Here is a 27,475-nt window from a genome sequence, read left to right as displayed (position 1 = left end):
GGCAGCAGAGCAGACCGGCACGCTCTCGTCCCTCCGTGCGAGCTGGGGCGAGGCGTCCTCCTCCAGCAGCCGCTGCCCCTTCCATCTGCCGCCGCCGTGGGCACGGAGCCCTCGGGAGCAGCCCCTGCCGCTCACGGCTCTGCCTCGCGCACCAGTCGGGGCCGTCAGCAAGGCCTGCTGGAGGAACTGGCCCCTGCGTCCGTCACGACGGAGGGCAAGGACCGAGCCCAAGTGGGTGTCTCAGGCCCACGCCAACAGGGAGTGAAGTAGTGCAGATTCCGGACACCAGCGAGGGGAGCTCCCCCCAGGGGGGCCGGTCACCCAGACACAGTGCGCCCCTTGTCACGTAGAGTGTCGGGCGGGGCAGAGTCATGCAGGTTGGGCACTTGGGGCAAAGAATTCCTCCGTAGGGTGTGGGGTTGCCCGGGGGCCTATGGGGGCTTCTGTTTCCAAGGCGGATGGAGCCCTGCCCTGCAGGCCAGCCAGCGTGCTGTGTGACTCTCGGGGCGAGGCGGGGAGGAGGCTGAGGAGCCGCCGAGTCCTCACACGCTTTCTCGTCCCTGACGGACTCGGAGTGGCTGCCGAACGCTCACTCTGGGTTTGGTTCCCCTGATCACCCGACGGGCACCCACACGTCCGACGCCAGGGCCCCCTGAGCAAGGTGGGCGGGGCCTGCGCGGGCCCAGGTGCTCGCAGATCGCGTCCAGTAAACAGCAGTCGGCCCCTCGTACCCCCGGGTTCCGCATCCGCAGATTCAACCGCCGGCGACTCAAACCGTGTTTCCCTCTGAGGCTGGGGACCGGGATGCAGAGGGTTGGCTGTGTGCCCTGCTCTACGAATTTGACTGGCGGGTCTTGAGCGTCCGCAGCCCGTGGTACCCACGGGGAGGGGCTAGGTGTCCTGGGACCAGTCCCGCACGGATGCGAGGGACCCGAGGGGCCGCTGAAGCACCTGGGGAGTCCAAGCTGCACCCAGATTTTCAACATCTCAGAGGATGGGGAGGGTGTCAGCTCCGCAACCCCCGACGTTGTTCAAGGGCCCACTGTAGGTGCTGCCCAGGTGGTTCCCAGGGACTGGACAGGTTATACCAGTATTTAACCAGTATTGTTAGTGTTTTTGAACTCTTGATACAAGAGACAAATGGAGGAAAGGAAAATCTGGACCGGAAACGCTAGGCTGGGATCCAAGAGAGCTGGGGGCCCCAGCTCTGACACCCGTTGTTTTAGGTAACGCGGGCAAATTAGTGGCCCCTCCGGCTCTCCAGCTCCCCATCAGCAAAACGAGGCAGTGTATCCTTCCTTCCTTCCTCCTTCCCTCCCTCCCTCCCTCCCTCCCTCCACCCATCCATTCATTCATTATTCCATCCATCCGTCCATCCATCCATCCATCCATCGCCCATCTTTCTGCCGATTGGCGCACAAATATTTGACCCCTAGGTTTGTTGTCATGGGGTGCACCCAGATGAAGGGCACCCCACAGCTCTAGGAAGTGCGTGATTCTGGGGGCACCACAGACAGGAGGCCCTCTTTCTGGTCCTCTCCGGGCAGTTGTATCAGGCCCGTCACACCGGAGGTCTTCTCGCCGGCGTTTACGGACATGAGCCAGCCCCACCACCCCCCGGGGGATGCCTGACAGCTATTGGCAGAATGGTATTGTTCAGAGCTCAGCAAATCACTTAAAAGGCTTTTTTTCCCCCTCCTTACCAGGGGTTTGCTAATAGCCCTTGCTTGATTTATACCTTATTAGCGATTTCGAAGTTTTCTCTTTTGCTGAGCTTGTGCCTTTGTGTAAATCTTTTCTCTTCGGTCCTCATTTATGATCCTGCATTCCTGTCCAGAGAGTGGTGTTTTTAATTTTCTCCGATGGAAAGAAACTTCCTAAGCAAGTGGGTGAATTAATCACCAGGGCCCAGAGTGCGGGGGAGGTCACGCCACCCAGGCGACCCCCGGTCATCCATCACCCACTGTCGACTTCCCGGGCCGCCTCTCATCTCCAGGGTTATCTCCGTGTGGCTGTTCCCTTACCTCATAGGGTCCCCCCGAGAGCGGGAGAGCGGATTACATGAGATCATGTGTCTCGGGGAACCGTAAATCACTCCACGAGTAGGTGGTGGTATTGGGGTTGTTGTTTAGCGCAGAGGGACCTTGGAACCATCGATGAGTGAAAGGCCCTTTTCCAAACTCTGGTGCGTAGTTTCTGGAAGGCACTCGAAGGCCACGGCAGGGTCATTCGGCAGCGCACCCACAGATTCTGTGTGAACGGCGCCCGTCCCAGCACCAGCTTCCTCGAGACCTCCCCACTGCCGATCCAGGCGTGCGTGGCAAATGTCAAAAATGGGGTCTTAGCCCTGGGTGGCGTAGCTCAGTGGATTGAGTGCAGGCTGCGAACCAAAGCATTGCAGGTTCGATTCCCAGTCAGGTCACATGCCTAGGCTGCAGGCCACGACCCCCAGCAACCGCACATTGATGTTTCTCTCTCTCTCTATCTTCCTCCCTTCCCTCTCTAAAAATAAATAAATACAATCTTTTTTAAAAAATGCGGTCTTAGAGTTCTCCCCAAAAGCAACTCTCAAAGAGAAGAGTCGGTGACTGGTATTGAAACCTCCCAGATTCAGCCCTGCAGACAGTGTACAGACCGCCTCTGGGAGGAAGTGCCCCCCAATATACACCTTGTTCGGTCCTCGGGAAGGCATTCCGGAATCCGGACTCCGGACATTGTAACCAGCTGCCGTCGCTGACGCATTGGACCCGCGGGCCTGAAAATACTAGGAGCGCAGGGAGGTCTTTTGAACCCGTGGGTCGTAACTCACGCCGCACGTTACCAGGGTGGTGGAGGGAGTAGCCTCGCCGGTGGTATCGTGAATTACACACGTCTTTGAGGGCGTGTGACAGGGTGTGTTTTATGTCTGTGGGTAGTTAACAGTGAGATCCGCCTTAGAAATCACTCTTTGGCAAAGGCGCTATCTGGGAATTCGTGTGGGAGTTCCAACTCGGTCGAGTCCATCCCTTCCTGAGCTTCTCGGAGCTTTGGGTCTCCAGGGGGTGAGAGCTAAGAATGCCACAGTTAAGGGAGTGAGCACATTGTGGACATAATTTGAACACTTTTGGAAAAGGATATTTAGCATAATAGAAAATACCACTTCCTAGAGTAGGGGGGAAAGCAGTATTAACACTGAGAAATTACTCTCACGGCATCTTTGTTTTTGGCAACAAGGTTTCTGTTAAAAGGAGGCTGGGGTCACAGAGCCAGCTGCGCTCGGCTGCTGAACCGGGAGGGCACTGGGTCCTGCCTCTCAGTAGGCACTCCGGTAGGGGCGGGGGTTCGGGCCGTGAATGGGACAGACCCTCCGGTGCCCTCACAGAGCTTGCGCTCCAGGACGGAGAGAGACCCGAGGGAAGCAAAGGGTGAGGATGGAAAGGAGACAGGCACGCCAGCAGGGGGACCCGACCTGAACTGGGGGTCTGGGGAAGGACCAATTCTGTGTGGGCGGGACCTTCAAGCAAAGCCCAAAAGGAAGATAGGGACGGCGCGCCTGCAGAGGTCACAGGTCTCGGAGGGGACGCTGAGCCAGGGCTTGGAAGCTGGCCACATTGCCCACGGGAGCCCAGCGGCTTATGGGGCTGGATCAGCATGTGGAGGGGCTGGTGCTGCTGGACAGACTGGGGGAGCCCCCGCGGGCAGAGCCCCGTCCGCACAGCGGGGGCGGGGCTTCCTCTCGGGTCCCCAGGGTGACCAGTGAGAAGTCACCAGGGTGGTAGGGGGCTTAGGCGGGGCCAGGGGGGGTGACCTGATTTCTCTTTGCGGATTTTTTCATTGTTAAGAGGATCACGTAGCATCTGAGATATTGTCGCTCGCCACATTAAGGAGCTTCCTATAAAAAAAAAGGGCAACAGTCCATAAACACTAGCTGTGCATCGGTGCAGTGAACAGATTGGAATCACAACGAGGTCCCGCGTGAGCCCACCCGTACCCCGTCTCTGCCTGCCCCCTCCGCTCAGTTCTGCGGTCCGGAGACGCGGTGTGGGTCGTCGAAGATCCTTTTCTGTCCGGATTGCACTTTCCCTACAGCCAGTGTCCTCTAGGGGCCGCCACCGAGCCCATCGCCCCTGCGCGTGTGTCTGAGAGGGCTCACGGAGGGGGTTCGCACGCTGGGGCCAAGCAGAGCGAGGTGGGGCTGTTCGGGTGGTCTAGTCCGGACTGGCAAAGGGCTCCTGGGGAAGGGACGTGCTCCTGGCCCCCAGCAGGAGTGACAGCTGCGTGTCGAGTGCCCAGGGCAATGGGGGCTGAGAAAATAAGCACGTGAGGGTCGCCCCGGTCCCCCAGGGGGGTCAGTCACCCACGTTCCGCTGCGGTTGGGCTGTCAGGAGTGCCGTGTGCAACTAGATCAAACGACCACACTGAGGGAGAAACGCGGCCCTTCTCCTCCCCCCGGAGTTTGTATAATTGGCTCCTTCGATTCCTTCCAACTCGCCTACTTGCCACCCTGCTGTCTGGACATGGAGCACCTCCGGGTGGCCTCCACCCAAGTTCAGCCTTGTCTAATGAAAACCCGGAGGAAGCAGGCCCGGCCTCCCACTCAGGACAGGCCCACCGCAGGAAAGGGGGTTAGGCGGCCCGTCCCTGACTCAACCAGTGCGCACTGCGTCCTGTGTGCGGGGCCGAGGAGCGGGCGGGGGTGCAGGCTCAGAAGGCCGGGCCTCGACGCCTGGGAGCTCGTGCTGTGGCGGGGAGGACAGGCAAGCGAGCGGGGGGCTTCCCGACTGGAAGCTCAGGGTGCTGGTGGGACGCATTCGGGCACATTGGGGCCCCTACTCTGAGCCATTTACACGACCCCGGGCCTCATTGCCCCTCCCCTCCGAGTGTTTCAGGGGGTGCCTCTAAAAGATAATCATCATCATCATCGTGGCATTTTACACCGTTTTAAAACCAACCCCTAACTCATTGTGAACAAGAGCGAAGGCTGGAAAGGGGCAGTGGGCCGGGAAGACCTTCTGGGATAAAGTCCAGTCTGAGCCGACCCCTGGAGGCGTGAACAGGGTCCGGCGGGTCTCCACGGAGCTCCTACCTCACATGGTGGGGAAAGTGGATTTTTTTTTTGTGGAGGCCTCCGTCTGAAAGTGTGTTTTAAAGGACTGAAGTGAACGGCACTTTTCAGTGAAAAACTCCCTGGAGCTTTGGACGTGGTGGGAATGGACAGAAACACGATGCATCTGGAAGCCCTACATCCTGTTTGTAGAACTTGCTTTCCCCAAAATTAGTGCAGGGCGCACTTCGTTAAAACTCACCCCCTTTTGAACTCTGGGGGGCGGAGGCCGTGAAAAATATTCGCCACGAAGGCACTCGGTGAGAACGGGACTGGAGGAGGCTATTTCCCCGTGTCGGCTCTCCATTTGATCATTTTTTTTTTCCTCAATGAAAAGTTTAAGACCGTCTTTACTTCCTCCTTCCAAGTGCAGGAGGAAACAGGGAAATCTTCCCCCAGGAGGGGAAGAAAAGGGTGGAGGAGCGGCTGCAAAATGAGGAAGTCCAGTGAGATGAGAACAGAACGGGTCCGGATCAGTTTCGTTCTGCTGCCAGATTGGCTGAGGCGGCTGCAGCCCGAAGTTATCACCCAGGAAAGCCAGCCTGGCAGGCCCGGGGTGGGACAGCAGTGCACAAGGACACGTGGATAAGTATGGGCACGTTTTTGTTTCCACTCCGCATGGTGAGACGTCGCTCCCTGGACGGTAAAGGCGTTCATCAGTGATGGCTGCAGAGCTGGGACACTGGGAGTCACTGCCCAGGGGCGTGACAGAACAGTCCTCCCCTCTTAAGGGGGGGACACACGATGTAGGCCATGCTAGGGAGATGGGGCTGCGTGGCCCCCGTTCCTGGAATATCCAGCTCAGGGGAAGTGAACGTGGGCAAACGTGACTTTGACCCTGGAGGACTGCATTCAGGACGTCTCCCTTCATCAGTAAACTGGGTGACGTGGGCAGGATTATGACCCGTCTTAAAGATAAGGGAGCTGGAGCTCAGAAAGTTAAGATAATTGCCTACACTTTCAACACGACAGCACGGAAGCCCCCAGCATAGGCCCCGTCAAGAGCCAGGAGCCAGCCCCCTGCCTTTCCACCTTCGTGTTCCTTCTTTCAAATAAAGGTCTGCAGCAGCTCCAACCCTCGGGAAGAGGAGAGAGGCGTGTATCCCAGGGTACTGGGCAGAGAAATGTGCTCAGCTTCCAACCACGGGCTTCACGGGGGCTCGGTGTCACCAGGCTCCGTGCAGCCAGGCTCCGTGCAGCTGGGCTCCGTGCAGCCGGGCTCCGTGCAGCTGGGCTCCGTGCAGCCGGGCTCCGTGCACCTGGGCTCCATGCAGCCGGGCTCCGTGCACCTGGGCTCCGTGCAGCTGGGCTCCGTGCACCCGGGCTCCGTGCAGCTGGGCTCCATGCACCTGGGCTCCGTGCAGCCGGGCTCCGTGCAGCTGGGCTAAGCATAAGCCTGGGCAGCTGTGCAATCAGTCCTCCCCCTGTTGGCCACATGGAAGTGGCCACAAGTGTGTTGCCATGTTTGGACTTCGCGCGGAGACTGAAGCCTCAGCCCAGAGCAGTGTCCCTGTGCGACTTCTGGGAGGCAGGAACGGTGCCCCATTTTTAAGCCATTTAGTTCTGCAAACCTCAGCTCATGTTACAACAGCAGAGAATTACTTCCTGTCGTTGCTCATTAATCCAGCGTTTTATTTGTGGTAGAACACGTGTGAAAACAGTTCGGCTGCAGTTCTGTCGATCTTCCCCCCCTCCCAGCACACACCCACGGCTTCCTCCGCTCCCTGGGACAGGTGGCGCAGAGGCTGCAGGTGGGGTCAAGGGCAAATTATGGGCCTCTCCGCAACCCACAGCACCCAGAAGGACCCACTTCAAGCTCCACTAGGTCAGGAGTTTGGACTGTTTTATTCATTGCTGAGTCCCCAGCACCTAGAAGAGGGCCTGGTGCGTCGTAGAGTTCAAAAAATCCTTCTTCACTGAAAGGATGGATGGGTGGAAGGGAGGGAGGGTGGGTGGGTGGATGGATGGCGGAGGGATGGATTGTGGGTGGGGGGATGGGGGGACGGCTGCGTGGGTGCAGAGCAGATGGTTAGGTGATGGCGGGTGTATGAATGGGTGGGGGCAGTTACAGTACAATCAGATGCGAGAGGAGTGAGGCCAACCCCCCCCCCCCCGGCCCCGTAACGGCTGAAGCTCCAGGGGAAGGAGTCCGGTCTACCGTCTCTCACACTAACTTGAGCGTCTCCTGCGACATTGCCACCTTCCTTTCCTGTGTGTCCCACATCAGCCTGCTGTGGGCTTCCAGTAGCTCTCGCGAGAGAATACCTACAACACAGTAAACAGAAAAGCAAAACTAACGTAAAGCAGAATGAGGGCTGAGAAACCCCAGGTACGTAGATAACCTTGTCCGTGGTGGCCTCTGTTGTTTTAATGCTCACGGAGGTCAGGGCGAAGGAGCGATCTGCTCTCCGAAGGCAGAGCCCGTCCAGGAGGGGCTCCTCCTGCAGCCCCTGCCCGGCTCAGCTAAAGGAGGAAGAGAGGACCCGAACTAGGACAACTGGAAGTGGCTGCAGGAACGAGACCCCGGGGAGCGCTCCGGGTCACAAAGATGGCCTCCTCTCCCTCCGCGCCTGGTTGTCCCGGCCCCGAGGGGAGCGGGCAGCTGGCAGCTCCTCCATTCCACAGGCGGGAAGACTGAGGCCCAGTGGGGCTCCGGTCCGGACGTCACCCCACAGCTTCTAGCTCACGGCCTTGGGCCCGGTCCCTGGCTCCTCGCTGCATAGCTGTTCCCCATCCTTGGGGAGCCCCGGGCCAGCCCTGCTCCGCTCCTGAGTTTCCCCATGGCCGTGGTGGCGAGCCTAGGGCCCAGAGCTCGGGGAAGCCGGAGCACGGAGCAGGGCCCGTGCAGACGCCTGCCCTGGTGCGGTGGCTCGGAGGTGTCTGCCTTGACCAGTTTTTGTGTCACCTTTGATTAGAAGTGTCTTCCCTGTCCCAGGCTTGCAGAAGCTGCGGAAGCAGCCAGCAGGATCTGCACAGGTCCGCCCCCGGGGTGGGGGGAAAGGGCCGAGTCATCTCGGGCTGTCAGCTGTCCCTGACTAACCTCGGAGCCTGTCTGTGTGTACCAGAGCCCCGCCCTGGGCCAGGCCCGCAGCCTTTTCTTGTAATGAAGCTGAGAAGTGCACCTCAGACGCCCCTTCTGATGGGCTGGGGTTGCTGCGGTGTGGCACTGGGTCCCCGGCCCATGAGTCCCCTGCGTCCCCTGCCTTCTGGGACTGAGTTTGGGAGGACGCAGCCGCTGCAGCTCAGAAGTGAAGGGTCTCCTTTCTGGTGACGCCGGAGGGCTCCTGTGCACCTCTCCGCTGCCCAGAGCTCAGTCAGTCTCTCTCTCTATTAAACGTTCTGGGAATTACATTTGCACTTTCATTGGCTTCCAGGAGGAGGTGCGGAGGTCAAGGTTCACGTGTTAAAAACAGGAATTATAATGTGTCGCAGACGGCTCTGTTTGGGGCCCAGGTGTTTGCTATTAGCGAGGGAAGTGTCCTGCTAAGGACATATTTGTGACCCTTTGCTCCTGGCCTGGCACTTCCCTTTGGCACCTGCCACCCGTCTGGGGAGTCCGCTGGGTCCGTGCTCGGCCCTGACGCCGCCACTGTCCACCCCTGGCGCTGACGGGGGGGAGCGTTCTCCCCGTGCCCCACCCTGCGCTCCGTGCTGAAGCCGGTGTCCTCGCTGGCCCGGCGGAGGGTGCACGGGGTCCGCCTCCGCCACCCATCACACCCTGGAGGAGTCCGACCCAGCGCCTGCAGTCCAGGAGGGGGGGGCTCTCTCCTCCGTTCACAGCTTGTTGGGGCCAAGCGGGCTCACGACCTCCCGCAGGGGTGTGCGGGCTGGCCGGCCTTGACCTCGGGCGTGCTGGACAAACCCCACACCCCGGCCTTTGTTTGCTGTTTCACTGAAGACGGTCAGGGAGGGGCTGGCGGGGGTCACGGGCAGGACTGCGGGTTCACGTGCTAAACCCAGGGGCCCGAGGCGCCAAGGCCGCTGCCTTCCCCTCCGCGGGTGCTGACGGTCCTCGCCCGGCCACCTGTGCCAGGTCGTGCCTGAGCCTGCCTGCGGGCGACCCCAGACCACCGTCCCCTGCCGTCCCCGGGGGCCTCTTGACCACCTCACGGCAGCCTGGTTGCCTGGGAAAAACACAGGCTTTCAGGTCAAAGGCCGTTTTTAGTCCTGACTTGAACCGCACGACTGTGGCCGGGCACCTGACTCTCTGAGCCTCGGTTTCCCCGTCTGTAAGATAGGAGTGATATCATGGGACTCCCAAGGGTGTCGGTGAGCGAGGGTGCCCACCAGGCTCTGGCCCACAGCAAGGGCTCACTACAGAATAGCAAGTGCTGCTAATATTTATCATCATCATCCTCGAAATGCAAGGCGAGGTGAGGCCCGGAGCCCCCGAAATGGGACGCCACCCACGAGGCTGGTCGCCGCAGGCCGGGACGCCGCCACCGGCCCCAACAGGGCAGCCTTCGCCGTTCCCCTGAATTCTGTGCATTTGCAAGTTTTATTCCTGGGCATTCTTGTGACAAACTGATGATTTTTCTGAAGGTGGCCCCAGAGTCCTTGGCTTGAAGCACGGCGGAACAGTGTCCATCCACAGCGCCACCTCTCGCACCCTCTGGCTCTGCGTGGGCCCTGAGCCCCCCCCAGGCAGAGGAGACGGTGGTCACGCAGGGGTCATGCCCCCAAGAGGCAAGGGATGAGTGGAACTGGCCGTGAACGGCGGCAAAGCGAACCGCTTTTGAAAATGTCTTCAAACTGGCTGCGGAGTTAATGATGAAGAGCATAGCAAGTCATCGGGTCATGTTCTCAGAGCACAGTGCCAGGTCCAGTCTGCCTGTGGCCCCCGTCCGCTCTGAGCTCAGGTGGTCTTGACCATGGAGTAACGGGACGGGAGAACCCCTGGACGGTGCTCCGGTGACGTGAGCTCTGGGGAAAGACATTTGGAAGACACGTCCAGGAACTGAACACAGCCGTGGTCGCCCGGCAGGTGGCAGCCGTCTACCCACGTTCTGTGTTCCAGTGTGCTGGCGGTTTGGTCGGCTGGTTGTGCTCCCAAGTTCAAGGTCTGGTTGAGTGAGTGACAGCCGGCCCGTCCAGAATGGAGCGAGTCTTTTTCTGCTCTCACACCCCGTGTGCCTGTGTGGAAGGGAGGGGTCGTGTTTAACGGCCCGATCCTGCCTTTGGCTCCTGAGTCAGTTTCCTCTCGAGTTTACTTGTCCTTGTGGTTTTATAACGATGGCTATGTTTGGGCTACAATTATAATAAATTCTGTCCCATGTTGGAAAGGTTGCCTGGCCGCTGAATGTTCCAGGCACTGCCAGGCAGCAATTTGAAAGAGCCGAAGCAGCAACTCTAAATGAGGAAAATAGATACGCACCATTTTTCATATAAATAAATACTGGCAACCACCATCTCACAGTGCGTTGAAATGAACCAGAGACTCGCGTGTTTTTGTATGGAGCTCGCTGGTCCTCATCCTCAACCACGTGAGGGGTTTGCGCTAATCCCCATTCTGCAGACAGGAAGACTGAGGCTCCATTTTAAAGCTGGGCTTTCGTTGTGATCGATGGTGCTCAGACGTGGCCTTCCAATCTCAGTGCTTCTCCAACGCCTCCGCGCCACAGGCCCAGGTCCAGAGACGTGTCCCCTAGGGCGGCTGACTCTGTCCCTTCCGCTGTCAGGAGAGAATACAACTCAACTGTAGTCTGCAGGACGAAGCCAGTGGGAAGCAGAATGTTTTCCAGAAGCAGCTATTCTTTAACTGTCTGATCATTTCTCAGCAGTGGAAAATGGGAGGTTTCCTTGTTTTCTTTTTCTTTTGTAACGGATTGAAACAGAGACCTCCAGACGGCTCCCCGTCCGTCCCCGGCTTCCGGAGACGTTGGTGTTTCCTGCCCCACAGCGGCGTCTGCTCCGGGCTGTTCGCGGCTGCCGCCCACGCTGCGTCATCCTGCTTCCCCTGGTCCCTTCCACCCCTGTCCTGCAGTCGGCAGATGGCCCGATGTCACCCTCGAGCGTGGGGCAGGAGAGCAGGGACTCCGGGACCCAGCGCACGCTCCTCAGGGAGGCAGCAGAGTCGCCGGACACGCTGAGGACAGTGGCCTGCAGCCTGACTGCGGCCGCTTCCCCGCTGCCCGGTTTCCCACAGGAGAAGCCGTTGTCCCCCCAGGAACCCCAGAGAGCTCTCGCAGGCCGAGAGCGCCCCAGCCCCACTGCCGGGGTCGATCAGTTGGCCTCGGGGGGCGCACCCCGAGAACATATTGCCGAAGCGCACAGTGGGCTCCTGCAAGAACAGAGTTTTCTGATGACCGTTTTGTCAGAGTAAAAAGGGACCCCGGTCCTGTTTTCCTTGGCAGCTGTGGGGCAGCTGCAGTCTTAAGCTGGGACTCTGCTTACGGTCGGAAGTGGTAGGTGGCATTCCTCTCTGGAACAGTGGGTTTCGTGTGTGGTTTTATTTCCCAGAACCACCCAGTTGTCACACCCCCGTCCTACTTCCAACCGTGCAGGCAGCTCGGCGAATCTGCCCCCCAGGTGTCCCTGGTGCTCAAATCTTAGAACAAGGGGGGACGTGCGGACACTGACGAGGTCGCAGCTGCCCAGGGAGCGTCTCTGCCCGGGAGCCGAAAGCGGCACCTTTTTCTGGGTCCAGGGCACAATTACTGTAGAGCGTTCTCGTGCCGAGGCCAAGGGCCACACGGAAGGGCTTCTTTTCTGGATAATTCTCCAGTTTTCTCGCTTTGCACCAGCTTGTCTTCGAGATCTGTCCATTCAGTTAGCTCCCGTCCTGACACGTTTGGGGCGTTTAGGAGAAGTATTAAACACACACACACTAAACACACACACACACACACACACACACACTCTGGGAAGAGTCTGCCAAACGCTGTGAGAGACACGGAAGCTTGGGCTTCTTAACCAGTGACTCGGTCGGCGCAGCGTCTGCGGTATCGTGAGCGGCTCCGTGGCCCGACCCCATGTCCTCGTCCGTACGCCAGCGGGTAAAGGCGCAGACTACGAAAGGAATGCTCTGAGCCAACGGAAGGCCGAATACTGTACGCTGAATGTGGAGCCGAAGGGAGGAACTGGCCCCAGAACAGAAACATCGCCGTTGGCAGTCAGAAGCGTTCCCGACCCCTTGACTACTCAACAGTGTGACGGCTCGTCTGCCCGCTGTCACTCTGGGAGATGCCCGAAAACTCCGTCACGATTTGAAGCTGGCTCTAAGAGACAGGTCGGGGCTCGTGGAATGGTTTAGCGTGTGCCTACAATCACGGAAGGTTTTCAAAACGCTGTGTGTTGGGCTTTTCTCAAGAAACGGAACCACAGTGAAAAAACTATTTCTCATTTAAGTGCCTGAGTGGTGACCTGTGATGAGCCTCCGTTGTATTTATTTGTTGACACAGATAGGCACGGATTGATCCGTATATTATTTTCACCGTGTTTAGGGTTTTAAATCTGGATCATTTGTTCCCAGACTTCAATTTTGATAAATCGCTTGGGCCGGAACCGACGAAACACGCGGTGGCGAACGGTCCTACTTGTGGTGGAATACTATTCGGCCGTGAAAAAGAATGGAGCACTAGCACGTGCCTCGACGTGGGTGGGCCCTGAGAACGTCACACTGTGCGAGAGAAGCCGGACACGAGAGGTCACGTGTTGTGCGACTCCATTCACACGCATGACGCAGAATAGCAAACCCGGGGAGACCGACCACAGGCCAGTGGTTGGCGGTGATGTGGGGGGAGGGGAGGAGGAGGAGTGACTGCTCCTGGGCGTGGGGTGGGTGGTTTTGGGAGTCAGGAGAGTGTTCTGGAATTAGATAGCGGTGGTGGTTGTGCGCCATTGTGAATGTATTAAAAGCCACTAGACTAGACTTCCAAATCGTGAACTTGATGTTCGTCTGCACAGCTGGTTAGCACACAGGTTGCCGGGCCCCACCCCTGGGCTCTCCGACCCAGCAGGTCTGGGTGGGGCCTGAGCGTTAGCTTGTCCAGTAGGTTGCCAGGTGACGCTGATGCTGGGACCACACTGACAGCCTCGGGTCCCAGCAGGCCGGGGAAATGGGAGGGTCCATCCATCAGGGATCAGGGGTCAGGGGTCCCAGCCCAGCGTCAGCAGTTCCGCACCGGGGACTCAGTGCGGAGCTGACATCCAGGAGGGAGAAAATGCAGTTTTTAAGTAACCGAGGTGGACACGAACCCAGGCTCCGCCACCCGCTAGCCGTGAACTCAGCCCAGTCTCCCCTCCCCACCTGCAAACGGGCATCGCCACACCTGTCTCACCAGACCGTCAGGTATGAGTGGAGACCAGGAAACAACACTTTACGAGGAGAAAGTTTGCCCAGTGGATTGTCCAGCTTAAAGCAGGTTCTCAGTGAAATGCTATTCTAACAACATCGAGCATGCAAGTATGTATCTATTAAATTATTAATAATTATAGGTAGTTTTGTTTTTAGTGAAATTTCTATTTTAATAAACAATCATACATAATTTTATAGATGTTATAGTATGTGTCTGATAAACATGCATGGAATATTTTTATGTATGTAAATATATTTCTATACTTTACGAGTATGGACAGAGAGTCAGTGTGGGGAGTGGCGTGTCCAAACGTCCCTGTGACCAAGGTGCAGCGAGGGGACAGCGGAAAGAGCTCTGGCCATGGCTGAACTGTGCTGGGACCCTCTCCAGAGCCCCAGGGCACTGATTCCTGAGTGCCTGAGCGGACAAAGGACCAGGTGGAGGAGCGGGGAGCCATGGCCCGCAGGTTTAATCTCGCTGCCCCCCAACGTTCGGCGGCAGGGGGTGGTTCCCAGGAAGCAGGGGCGTGGCCGTGCCCAGCATCTTCCTGACGCGGCCCTTTCAGGGGTGGCCGGTCTCTTCAGCATCCTCGTGCGGACGGGTCCTGTCTGGGGGTCCTGGTACCACCGGGGAGTGGGTTCCTGGCGCTGGTCGGGGCTGCTGGCACATTGCCCACGCAAGCCCGTGGACTGTCTTTGACTTTTTAAGCCAGTAGTGGATGCCACGTATCGGGCACTGGACCCTGTGCGACCGGCGGCTGTGTGGACGTCGGAGGTGGTCGGAGATGTGTGGATTGGGATGGCAGTGTAATTAGAGGGACCTGACATCTGGTGCCATCCAATGTCCTTGTCTCTCGAGGTTTGAAATTATTTAAGATGACTAATTTCTATTTATTGAGGGAGGCCCATGGGGTTAGATGTAATTTTCAGATGCTCTCATATTCCTACATGCCAGTCAGCTACAGGGTCTTAGCAGAAGGAGAGACCCTTGTTTGTCCACCAGAAATAGTTGGTTTTTCTCCCTGGCTGGTGTGGCTGCGTGGATTGAGCGCCAGCCTGTGAACCAAAGGATCGCTGGTTCGATTCCCAGTCACGGCACAGGCCTGGGTTGTGGGCCAAATCCCCAGTAGGGGGCACATGAGAGGCAACTACACACTGATGTTTCTCTCCCTCTCTTTCTCCCTTCCCCTCTCTCTAAAAATAAATAAGTAAAACCTTTAAAAAAAAACCCTAAGTAATGTTTAAAAAAATAGTTCGGTTTTTTAAAGGGGGGAAATAATGAAGAGTTTGGCGTTCTTAGGAGAAATGCTCCCAACACACTCAGTGCCTGGTCTGCGCAGGGACCCACCCCTCCCCCACTGAATGATAAGCCATGGCCGCTTCTGGCTGTGGGCCTGGCCTCCGGCGGCCTCCCCCACAGAAGGGGCCGCCCCCCGACGCGCCGCGGAAGGAAGAGCCCATCTGAGTTCTGGGGAGCAGACTCCCCCGGGCCAGGGCACGTGTGCAGTCCACACACCTTCGCCCGCCCTTCCCTCCGCCTGGAATGTTCCTTTAATGGCAGCCCCGCCCCCCGAAGCCCAGAAGGCGTGTGCTCCTTTGGAAGACCGTGACACGGGGGCCTTGTCGGAGCTGGGACCGGAGCCGTCTCAGCCCCCCGGCCGTGCAGGCCGTGCCCGCCCGCCGCTCGCTGTCCCACCGGGCGGCTCTCAGAGACTGCGGTCCTTGCCACACACCCTTCCCGAGGCTCACAGCTCACCCTGGTGTCTCTCCTAATCTGCTGTCAACCTAGTCAGGAAGTCAGTTTCCCTCCAGAATGAACTGATCAGCGTTTATCACAACACCCGGGGGCACGTCACCGAGTGGGGGTGACGTCTAGCCTCCCAGGCCAGGCCCTGCGCTGCACGTGTCCCCGGGAGAGTCCCCCCTGCCCCCCACGCCGGGAGGCAGGTCCCGCCTGGGCAGGCGGGCAGGCTCATTTCTCTGCCAAGAGAAGAACTCTCCTCAGTCACCTGGGTAACGGAGCATCGTCTTTCCGATGCAAAGTCCCTCTAAACCGATACAACGACCATCTGCCTTGTGGATCATCATCTGAAGCCATTCAGCACCTCAGTACGTGGACTGAACAGTCTGTCTACCGAGGACAGTTAGAAAGATTGAAAAGGAACTTTGTTACAGCAAGGCAGATAAGGCGCGGTTCCTTCCTTTTGCACCCAAGAGCAGGACCTCCGTTCGTTAGTGCATTTGCTGATGAGAGCTATACTCCAGCGTTAATAAGCTGAGGCTGAGAGAAAACTCGTGTGCCGACAGGGCAGCATCACTGGCTCGGCGGTGGTCTTGAAAAGTTGCCAGACCCCATCGTGAAATAGTGGCGAAGCTGCCATCTTCAGGGGAGGGCGGGCGGCGTGCGCTGGGGTGGCCAGTGGACTGGGACCCAGCTGTAATGGCATCCCGTAGCCACCTGCACGGGGCGAGGGTGCCGAGTGGCTACTCAGCAGGCCCGCCTTCTCCCTGAGTGAGAAGACCTCTGGGTTCTGGCATGCCTGTCCCGTCCGACCCTGGATGCCTGAGGCCGTGCGAAAATGCACCTGTAAACAGAGGGAGACCGGGTGACTCAGCTGCTAAAGGGACAAAGCCCTGACCTCCAGGGGCTGACCATGCCAGAGCGGTTCCCCTTCAGAATGACCCTCCGGGGGCTCTGCGCTGCCGGTGGCGTCCCTCCCCACAGTGAGTCGGGACCAGGCCCAGGTCCTCCAGGTCCTAGGACCCTGGAGTACCCTGAGCTCAGCGGGCACAGAGAGGAACAGTCGCTTAAACACCTCTGACCAGAAGTGACGCACATTGCCACCCCTGCTCGTGAGCCAAACCCAGGAACCCACCCGGTGCGAGGGGGCAGGGCAGCCCCTCTGACCGTGGAACGGAGAACATGAACTCAGCTGGGAAGGTGGCCCACCCAGCCGCGTCCCTCCGTATCCCTGGTGTTTTGAGGCAAGAGCGGGCCCTGCACGGCGGCCCCTCCACTCTCTCCTCGCTGTGCTTGGGGAACATGGGGGTGGGCCTTCACAGATGCGCGGCCAGGATCGGCCGGCCCCGACCACAGCGGGACGGTGTCCCTGGATCCCTGGGACTGCTGAGCACAGTCCTTTGTCCCCCTTCCTTCCTTGCGCTTTCCCATAAGGACATCAGCATGTGTCCATGGCACTGGCTACGGTCCTAAGAATCCACTTTCCAGGGTGTCGGCTTACGTGGAACTATTAATAACGTAGACGTGACTCTGTCTACACCAGTTGGCCTGAGGACCGTCGGAAGAGCGTGTCCTTTAGGGTAGCGCAGTCCTCGTCGGTGGCGTTGGTTCTGTGCAAGGAGGGGGTCTCAGGGCACACCCAGCAAGCAGTGCCTGGTCTGCCTCGCCCTGCACTGCGTGTTGAAGGCTTTGCTGGCGAGCCCAGCAGCAGGCCAGCGGGCGGGAGTCACCGGTGGGGCCCAGGAGTCGCAGCGCAGGACGCAGGCGAGGCCGGGCCGGGCTCTGACCGCCGGCCCCTCTGCTCCTCTCCGCAGGTACCCCTTCCCCATGGTGTTCAGCAGCTGCAGCCGGAAGGACCTGGAGGCCAGCCTGGAGAAGGGCGTGGGCATGTGCCTCTTCAACCTGCCGGAGGTCAAGCAGGCCTTCGGGGGCCCCAAGTGTGGGAACGGCTACGTGGAGGAAGGAGAGGAGTGTGACTGCGGGGAGCCGGAGGTAAGAGGCGTTTCCCGGCCGAGGCCCGGTGGGCGTGCCCGGGCGGAGCGGCGGGAACACGGAGCACTCACTCGGCTGAGTGGCCGGGCTGGCTGGGCTGCACCTGGCAAAGACCTTCAGGGGCACCTGCAACAAGCCCCCAGCCAGGACGCTGTCTTGGGTTGTAACTGTTGCACAAAATAAGTGGCAACACTGGCTTGAAGAGCTAAAGGACCTTCTCTGTTGAAGGACACGGTGTCCTTGGCAAGGCGAGCACCGCAACAGCGGTGAAGCACTCGGCTTTGAGTTCGACAGAGGGAGAGCCCGGGAGTAATGCCGGCTGCAAACGGCTAATAAGTACCACTTCTCTCTCTCTGTGCGGCGGCGGGTGAATGAGGGGAATTTGAATACGCAACACTCACTTTTCACCAGGCGCTTCCTCCCAGATTGGAACCCCGGGTGGCTGCCGCAGCCGCCTCTGCCGGCTGGCCGGCCCACAGCCTCCCGCCTCCCACCTCCCGCCTCTCTGCTCATTAGCTTTCAGGAGCACTCGGCAAAAGCAGGGGACACTTGTGTCCAGCAAAGGGCTCTATTCCACTGCATTCTCCAGCCGGCGCTGGGAAACTGTCTTGTTCCTGGAGGGTCCCAGGTGCCGTTAATCAGCATAAAGATTGTAACAGCCACTTTTTAATCTCTCAAACAGTCTTGAGAGGGAACGAGAAGGACAGGAGACTGGGAGGCCCCTGGTAAAACAAGTGCCCCCTGGAAGCCTTTGGGAGGTTGTGCTTAGAGTGAATGAAAGCAAGGAGCTTGCACAGAGGCGGGCCGCGTGTGGGACGCCCTGCCCGCCAGCTTCTGCGAGCCGGGGGGGTTGACGACAAGGTCAAGAAAGAAACACGGATATGCTGTTCCACTCACTGATGCAGTCACTGGTTGATTTTTGTATGTGCCCAGACCGGGGATCGAACCTGCAACCTTGGTGTATCAGGATGACACTAACCAACTGTGCTATTTGACCAGGGCCTAATTTTGTTGTTGTTGTCGTCATTGTTTTTATTTTTCACTTTTCAGTGTTCGAACTCAAACCGTGTCCAATAGTGTGGCAGCCCAACTCCAGTTTCCAAATCTCTGACCAAAACGTGTTGTCCCACCTGCTGACCTGGGCTCTGCCCCCCCCACCCCCCCCCACCCCGTGCTCAGGCCCTGGAAACGTTCCCCGTGCCTCTGCTCCGCATTGGCCCACGCGTCCTTCAGCCCACCCGGGGGCTCTGTGGGTCTCCAGCTCACCGCTGGAACCAGCTTCTGCGCCCGCGCCCCCAGGAGTAATCTCCACCACTTTTGCAAGGGTGCACGACTGCCTCGCCCCAGCGTGCTGTCGTGAAGGGTCCACGTCCACGCAGGACCCACCACTGAAGAATGGCAGTCGGGCGTCTGCAGACAGCCCTCCCACGGCCGCGCTGTTCTTCCTTCTTTGCAGCCGGGGTGCTCGTTGGCTCTGCTGAGCTCCTCTGTTGAACCCTGGAATAACGAATGGATCCGCAGAGGAAGAACCGGTCGCTTCTGATCAGTAGAATGCTGCGGAAGTAGATCCCGGGTCGTTACAGAGGCGTGTGACCGGGGGAAGCTTCCCCTGTGGGGACATTGGATTTCTATCGGCCACAAGGATGTGACCGCTCACTCGTTCTCCCGCTAACGGCCCTGGGAATCAGCCTTGGCTCCTGGTGGAAAGTCACAGGGAGGCCACTAGCTTGCAAATCGCTTTTAAATGTGGTTCTCTTCTCACATTATCAGTCCGCTTTGAAGTGCAGGCCCTTCTGCTTGGCCGCATTTCCATCCGAGCTGCTGCTGCTGCTGTTCAGGGATTGGTTGGGGGCAGGGAGGTAGTTCCTGAAGGGCCTTAGGGCCCAGTCTTAGGACGGCTGATTTCACTTAGACCTGGGAAGTCTGTGCTTTGGTTCACGTGTAGGGCCCTGGAGACCCTCACGAGCAGACGACGCTGCTGTACATTCGATGGTGCGGATCAGGAATGCAACCGATGGACTCTCCAAAAAAGAGAATAATACTAACAACAGGTTCCCGAGCTTTTTAGGGTTGTAGGTCCAGGAGTTAGAAACCCACACCGTCGTGAAAGTGACAGCCACGACTTCTGCTTAGCAGTTTTATCTTATCGTGGACACGCCGCACTGAGGAGGTGTATAAAGCCCTTGCACAAACGTCAAGTCTGACAGCTTTGGATGCGTGCATCATGGGAGCGCAAGGCAAACCCCAAACAAGAACAGAATTCACAGTCTCACCCGGGGTGCGACTCAGATATCTGGGTCAGCCTTCAGCCTTCTGGATTATCGACAAAACTTAATCAATTGCATTAACGATACTAGTTGTAAATTCATTCACACAAGATGGTTTTCAGGAGTGAAACACTCTACTATTAAAATAGCACAGGACTGGCCGCATCGTAGCCAACAGTATGTCATTTCTTTAGCATACACCACATATTAAGTAACATTAAAGGACACTGCTGAATTAATGCCAAAGACTCTATGAACGGTTACTCCTTTTGATAATTCGGGTTTTTTCTAAAATGTCTAAGCTCCAAGTTATGGGAGAGCTTGCTGTGCCGTGACTTCATAAAGACGCCAGGTAGATGCGTGTGAGCCTTCTGTCGGGAGCTAAGCCCACGACCCTTGTTTCTTGTTGTCAGAAGAACAGCGGGTACTCGTGGCTCACGGCAAACAGAGGAGTTCACTTCCTCCCTCACTTTGATTTCAGAGAGGACAGCGCCTCTCATATTTGACCTCTGGGTTTCAATCCCTTGCCAGCGGGTGGCCCTCAGACCTCCTCCCCGCCTCTCTCTCGGTCACTCCCGTGTGCATGTCGGCCCCGAGGATTCGGGTCCCATTCGACAGCCCCGCCGGGCTGAGCGGGAGAGAGTCTTGTCCACCGCATCGGGCTGGACGGCAAGGAGCTGCGGTTCCAGCACTGCTGATTGGACCTCCTTTCCTGCCAGTGCGCTCCGGACGGAGACAGTCGCCTCGGAAGAGTCGTGTTTGCCTGCGTCTCTGTATGCTGTCCGATAACTCAGGCTCACAATGTGCTAGCGACCCCGCTGCACGCCCCCGCCATAAGACCTGCAGGGACGGGAGGCCCCTCCTCCCTCCGGAGCCCCAGCGGCGGCTGCCCTGAGCGGGCTGCCTCGCCACCAGCCCTCCTGCCCGGGCTCCCCAACCCCTTCACGGCCGCACCCGGGTGCTGCCGGCTCTCTCCAGGGACCCACACGCCCCCTCGGTCTATAGATGCTTGTAGGGTTTTGCTTCCGTACAGATGAAGATGATCCTCAGTCTTCCGCTCAAGAGCTGAGCCGCCGGGTTCTTTCTTCTTTTTCGAGTCTCTGCAGGGACGTTTGCTCTCCATGAGGGTTGCTCCCTGTGACGCTGACCACCGCACCCCCTTCCCTCCCCAGGAATGCACGAACCTCTGCTGCAACGCCACCACCTGCACCCTGCGGCCGGGCGCTGTCTGTGCCCACGGGCTGTGCTGCGAAGGCTGCCAGGTGAGGTCTCCCGGCCCCGAGGTCGCCCGCAGGCCCGGGCGGTTCGGCCCGGCAAGCAGCAATAGGGCAGGGCCGCTTCCCGGCACCCGTTGCTGCAGAAGCGGTACCCCCTCGCTGGAGTTGGTAGGACCACCTGCCGCTTGTAGCACCTCCCGGTCTCCGTGTGAAGGGCACCTTCTCCTGCTGAGTCGTCTGTGCTCAGTTATCCGTGAGCTGCAAAGGGCTTGGACCGGAACACTCCGCTGCAGCCGTGCCGCTGGCGGCCCGGGCAGCCCTGTCACCGGGACCAGAGGAGGGTTCCAGAACAAGCCCCCACTCCCGTGACTCCGCCTCCCGCCCGCTCCCTGGGCCGGACCCCGAGAACGTCCCACCGCTGGGCTGAGGAGCCCCGCGGGCTGTCCCGGGGGGCGCGTGTGAACACCCTGATCTCGATGCCCTCCTCACGGAGGGCGCCCCGGCCCGGCCCGGCCCAGCGTGGCGGTTTCACGCCTTTGCCGTTTGCACGGCCATCGCCGCACTTGTTACACTGTCTGCCTCCTCATTCAGAGCTGAGATCTGACCCGGGGGCCCGGGCTTTTGACTCAGAGGCTCTGAGGGCAGGATTTTATTTCTTTTCAATGAGGCAGTGGGTCTCAGCGTCCCGCCTGCAGGAACCTCCCCCCCACCCCCGACAGCCCAGGGATTCGGGAGTGCAGGGAAGCGTTTTACGTTCCGCTCAGAACACCCTTTACCCACTTCCTACTCGGGATGAGCTAACGGGACCGTGAGAGCAGCCGGCACCCCCCGGCCCGTGGCAGCCGATGTCAGGAGATGGCTGGACATGGCTGGGGCGGGGAGGTCACCCCGAGCAGCCTCAGACAAGCCACGAGGCATTGGCCGGGTGGTCCCTGACATCCTGTGCCCGCCCCCGCTTCGTGTCCTCTGCACCTCGCCCCACGAGGCCCTCCTGACAGGTGTCCAGCTCCGTGCACTGAGGTCAACATAAAGTAGCTTTAGGATGGTGCCCTCAGAATTATTTGTGTCCACTTGCCCACGAATGCTAATGCTGTAAGTGCCAGCCTCTCCTTAACACAGGCGATGGCACTGGTGACCAGAGACCTTCTTAAAAATCGGGCAACTCTCCCTTCCCTCCCCTGCACCCGAGGGGCAGGCACAGGGACCAGCTCGTCTGCCCACCAGACAACCCTAAGGTGCGGGATGCTGAGAAGAGGGTGCTCCTGAGGTTTCCCCCCCCCCGACCCGTAGCCGTACAGCCATTGTCACCAGAGCAAGCCTGTTTACTCGGTGGCTCCCTCTGCCCCAAGGGGACTGGCTTGGAACCCCGAGCCCCCTTCTGGGACACGTGAGGACAGCGGCTCGGTCCGTCCCAGGAGCGCTGCGGGGACGGCCGCCCCCTTCCCGCGGAGCACGCGCTGGTAACGCCCTCTCCCCTCAGCTGAAGCCCGCGGGCACGCCGTGCAGGGGCCCGAGCAACGCCTGCGACCTGCCGGAGTCCTGCTCAGGGGCCAGCCCCCACTGCCCGGCCAACGTGCACCTGCACGACGGGCACCCGTGCCAGGGCGTGGACGGCTACTGCTACAACGGCGTCTGCCAGACCCACGAGCAGCAGTGCGTCACCCTCTGGGGGCCAGGTAGGTGTGTGGGGCCCGCCGCTCCGGGCAGGGTGGGGCGCACTGTCCGCCGCCGGGTTTGGCTCCCCGGTGGGGCTGGGGACTGCCGGGCATGGGGTGCAACCCGGAGCCAGCCCCGAGGAGCTCAGCGCTGTCCAGTGGCAGACGTGTGAGCCCCTGCTGTGTGCCTGCGGGTGCCAGGGATGAAGCAGCCATGACCCCCTGCTCTCAGACAGCTTAGCAGGGGGTCGGACAGACAGATGGGCAGCAGCACTGCCCACCACCGCTCCGATGGCTCACGCGCTTCTTCGTGCCCGACGGGGACCCCCAACAAGGGCTGAGGGCGGGCACCCCAGGAAGTCACTGCTGCCAGAAGTGCCGGGGCAGGGCTGTGACAGCCCCTCGCAGACCTGGCGCACGAGTCCTCTGTGACCAGGAAGGGCAGGGAGCGGGCGTCCAGCCTCCAAACGGGCGGCACACGGGAGGGACCGTGGGGGCGGGACACTGGACACCAGGGCTCGGAGGAAGGGCAGGGACGCCGGAGTGTGAGGCCCCCTGTGCCCGCGAGGTTCTGCCGGCCGAGGGTCAGGCGCGGTGCTCCAGAGAACGCCCCAGGCAGGCGGCGGCCAGGTCAGTTAGCGGCGGGCCGTTCGCCGCTTCTCACGTGGGCGACGCTGGGCCGGATGCTCGGTCCCTTCCGACCCTGCAGGGACCCTGGAGGTGGGCACCGTGACTCCAGTTTCCAGACGGCGAAGCTCAGGCTCAGAGGCCACAAGTCAGTTTCCCCGGGCCGTGAGGCCAGGCTCGGACACAGGCCTGTGAGGCCCAGAGCCCACGCGGGCGTGAGAGGGGAAGAATCGGTCCCCCATGTGTGTCTCTTGTGTGTGGCCCCTCCCTCTGGGGCCGGAGGTCAGCCCGGGCCAAGGGGCTCGTGGCCCGTGGTGTGCCACCCGCCTCAGGCCCCAGCAGAGCGCCTCCCAGGCCTGCAGGCCCCCCCGAACTCGTCTGTCGTCTCTCTCCCTCCGCTGGCTGCAGGGGTGACCTCTGCTCTGGTCTGGGAGCCCAGTGGGGACAAGGCCACGGTGGTGAGCCAGGCCGAGAGCCAGGCCAGCTCGGGCCCTGGCGTGTGAGGGCAGAGAAACCCCACATGGACTGTGTCAGACTTCTTGGTGAGGTTTGGATTTCAGGGGTGACGCCGCGAGCAAACTAGGGCAGAAGATGATGACTAAACAAACGCCAGCCCTTGGGGTGGAACTGTGTGCGGCAGCAACGACCCGAGGGAGGAGAACCCGGAGACGTGTCCCAGGCTGAGTCCTGGCAGGGAGCCCCTCCTCACACCAGCCCGACGGCCGACATGCGTCTCTGCACTTGAACTCCTGAGGGCCACGGCAATCTGGGGCTCATGCGGCCCTGCCCTCTCCCACCCCGGCCTTCCCATGAACCTCGGGCTTTGTGGGAGCACTGGGGCAGGGGCAAAGGGGGTCCCTGCAGTGCCTGAGGCCCCAGGGCTCCACCCCTGGGCCCTGGCCAGCCCCCAGTCCTGGCCCACTGGCCCACTGGGCTGCGAGGACCCGCAGGCAAGGGTGGGGTCATCTTGCCGTCCTAAGCTAGGCGAATTCTTTGTGCAAAGACAAGCACGAAGTAGGCACTCACGCTACACATGCCAGACGGCTGCGTGGCTTCTGAATGGGTTGGTGACTTTCGACACCTTCTAGCCCAGTGAGGTCACTGGCGACTGCTGGGACAGTGGCTCCTGCTGCAGGCCAAGTCTTTGTGGCCTACAGCGTCCCCGGTGACCGTCCCCCCCAGCCTCCCCCCAGACTCGGCAGTCTCCAGTTCTTGGGTCCCAGGGGATGTGTCAGTGCCACCTTCCAGGGGGCACCCGCGGCCAGAACACACCCAGCGCTGGAGCCCTCGGGGTGCCGGGGGCCTTCGGGGCCCTGCTGCGTTAGGGCGTCTGGCCCCGAGTCCGAAGCGAGTCCACACGGAGCCCCCCAGGCTCTCCCCGAGCCACCGCCCGGGCCGACTCAGCTGGCCGCGCCTCTGCCTGCTGGCGACCCAGCCCGGCATTTATTAGCTCATCGGATCCTCCTCCTCGAACTCCCTGACCGGAGCCGGAGCCAGACGGGCGGAGACACCAGGGGTCTGACTCACGAACCAAGCTTTCCAACAGCGGGAGTGGTAGGAAGTTACCTGCTTTGAACTTCTGCCGTCCTCGTGGCCGAGGGCGAAGCCGGAGGCCGGGCAGCCTGGGGCCCCACGCCACCGCCATCCCCGGAGCCCCCACCCCGTCCCCTGCCCCACCCCGGCTGCGCAGACGGAGGAGGGCCCCCCGGGGCGGTGCCGGGCTCGCCAGGGGGCGTCACAGCACGCCGACTAAACACGCCTGGACTCGGGGATGCTCAGAGTTCCCGAAACGATGGGCTTGGGGGGACCGGACGTGGAGAGCCACCTGGGGTCCGAGACTTCAGCCTGCATCGCCAGCCCCTTCTCAGCACCCCAGATCACCCCGGAGGCGTCCTCAGGGCCAGCCATGGCCCTCGGGACCCTGACAGCCGCCTTTGCAAGGGCAGGTGCCATACCTCCCGTATCAGTGTGGCTGCTTCGCTGCCCAGTTCCAGGGCCCCGTGTGGGTCCCCTGTGGCTGCCCGAACAAGTACCACACACTGAGCGGCTTGCGACAACGTGAACTCACCGCCTTCTAGTTCTGGGGGTCAGAGTCCCAAAGTCAGAGGCAGGTGGGGTGGGTCTCCCCGGGAGGCTCCGGGGGGGTGACCCCAGGTCCCTCTCCGGCACACAGGGGCTCCCTGGCTGCTGGTCTCTCCCTTCCTCCTCCCCGGCCAGCGGCACGGCGTCTCCAAGCCTCTGTCGCTCTCTGACCCCTGCTTCTGTAGTCACGTGTCCTTCTCCAACTCCGACCCCCCACCTCTCCCGCAGAAGGGCCCTGTGGCTACACGGGACCCGCCCGGATCGCCCAGGAAGAGCCCTCCCTTCACGGCATCTCCAGCGCCCCTCGGCCATGCCAGGCTCTGAGAGCGGGCACGGGGCCCTCACCGGGGGGCCGGTTTCTGCCCCCCCCCCCGCAGGCATCGCCCAGACCTCTTCCTGGTGGGGGACCTCCCGCAGACCCCTCAGCCCTGCTGTGCCTCGTCGAGCCGAGGGGGTAGCGAGAGGCCGCCCCCTTGGGCGTATTGCTGTCCCCTGACAGAGCCTGGTGTGTCTTTTCTGTAATCTGTCACCTTTACCGGATGCTCGGTGCCCGGTGCCCGGTGCGTGCGACACTGACACTGTATGAATCAGACGGGACCGCGTTTGCAGGAAGCTCACAGAGGGGTGAGCAAGACCCTCGAGGCCCAGGGCTATAGTGAGGCCGTGATGGGGCGGGGGGGTGGGGGGTTGGAACCACGGGGCTGTGCCAGGGGAATGCCGGCGGCTCTGCTTGTCGGGAGCGCGGGCTGCGGCTCGGAGAGCCAGGGCTGCACCGTCACCCCCGCCCCCTCCTCTGCGCGATGCTCACGCTGCCCTGCCGTTGCAGGAGGCCGACTCCAGGGCCCTGAGTCCGCCGCCGGGGTGACGGACTCCCCACAGTCCCTGCACCCTTCCCGGGGGCAGAGGGGGCGTCCTCGGCCAGGCCCCGTGCCAGCTGGGTGCGCCGGCCGAGAGCCCTAGGGCGCTGGGCGACAGCGTTCGGTTTGGAGGTGCTTCCAGGCCTCAGAAACGGGAAACTCGTGGTCGAGGGCGCGTTTGCAACCCCTCGTTCCCTGTGTGTTAGCACCTGCTCTCAGCTCCAGGAGCCCCTGAGTTCCCGCTGCGCCGGCCCGGCTGTCCGCCCCCAGGTCACACGGCCAAGTTCTGACGCAGCCAGGGTTCTCCGGTTCCCCTCAGGAGGTCAGCCCGCTGCCCGCCCTCCAGCCCCGGCCGTCCGAGCACTGGCCGGACGAAGCCCTTCCCGCAGCGAACCCTCGTGGAGCGGGCGAGTCTCAACCCGGCGTGACACTTCAGTAACTAGTCCTGCTTCCAGATCTCCCTCCACATAAAAGGAGAAAAATTCAAAACACATGCCTGCCCCTCCTAGCTGGCAAAGTCACCCACTTTCAGAATATCTTTGGAGTTTCTGGGGTCACTTTTTAAAAAGATTTTATTTATTTATTTTTAGAGAGGGAAGGGAGGGAGAAAGAGAGAGAGAGAAACATCAATGTGCGGTTGCTGGGGGCCGTGGCCTGCAACCCGGGCATGAACCCTGGCTGGGAATCGAACCTGCAATGCTTTGGTTCTCAGTCCGTGCTCAATCCACTGAGCTACGCCAGCCAGGGCTAGGGTCTTTTTTTGTTGTTGTTTTTCAAATTGTTATTGTTGATGTCGATCTTATTGGCCAGGAGTTTAATTTTTTTTCCCTCACTGATTTGTCTCCCACAAATCTTGTATCTCAAGACTTTGTGTCCTGAGGTCAAACACATACGTGTTCAGGCTGTGACGTGCAGTGAGCTGACGTCGTCCAGCTCAGTCTTGACGGCCGCAGAGACGTTCCGCCAGCGCGACCCGACCTCCGCTCCTTCCGCAACGCCGAGGGGGCGTTTTCCTCGGGCAGAATGGTGGCTGTTGCCAACGCCGCTTATCCGAGCTACTAGCACGGTCACTGGAAACCCCGCGTGGACGTTCATTGTACGGATAACTGCGTGTGGCCAGCCGCGCACCGTTTGCGTCGGAGCAGGCCTGGGATGCACTTGCCTTCTCTCTTCCCTCCCGCACCAGGTCTGGTGCCACTTGGTCTGCCATGGAAGCTAGGCAGGCAGTTTTTTTATGGCGGAAAAATAGCGCTTATCGGCAAGGCTGGTTGATTTTTTAAAATTGATTTGAGAGAGAGAAAGAGAAACATCAATTGTCATTGTTCCACTTCTTGATGCAATTCATTGGTTGATTTTTGCATGTGCGCTGACCAAGGATGGAACCCACAACCTTGGTGTATCGGGACGACGCTCTAACCAACTGAGCTACCCAGCCGGGGCTGCAAGACCGGTTTAAATGAGTTTGGTTTGTTATGAGACACCCGGGGCAGTGCTTCTACTCATCCTCTTCAACTATGACTGCTACAGATGGAAACCAGTTTTTCCAAAAGTGTCATTGTTTAGGAGTCAAAAAGGTGTCCCTGTTGTCCCTCTGTTTGAGAAAGAAATGATTTGTTCATTGGGACTTCATTTTCTGATGAATGCAAGGTCAAGTTGGA

At 60.0% G+C, this 27,475-nt stretch overlaps 1 protein-coding gene across 1 annotated transcript in view; it reads left to right on the top strand.

The window, feature by feature from the left end:
- ADAM12 (ADAM metallopeptidase domain 12) overlaps window positions 1-27,475 on the top strand; it is a 271,784-nt gene that overhangs the window by 211,244 nt on the left and 33,065 nt on the right. The window contains exons 12-14 of the mRNA XM_045854355.1: window positions 16,935-17,112; window positions 20,552-20,641; window positions 22,077-22,272. Coding sequence (XP_045710311.1) covers window positions 16,935-17,112; window positions 20,552-20,641; window positions 22,077-22,272 — 464 coding nt within the window. The remainder of the gene's footprint in view (window positions 1-16,934; window positions 17,113-20,551; window positions 20,642-22,076; window positions 22,273-27,475) is intronic.

This window comes from Phyllostomus hastatus, unplaced genomic scaffold (assembly GCF_019186645.2).
Source record: "Phyllostomus hastatus isolate PE091 unplaced genomic scaffold, TTU_PhHast_1.1 phas_scaffold_1066, whole genome shotgun sequence".
NCBI lineage: Eukaryota > Metazoa > Chordata > Mammalia > Chiroptera > Phyllostomidae > Phyllostomus > Phyllostomus hastatus.
Note: the sequence above shows the minus strand (reverse complement) of the source record. Positions and strands in the feature narration are given on the sequence as shown.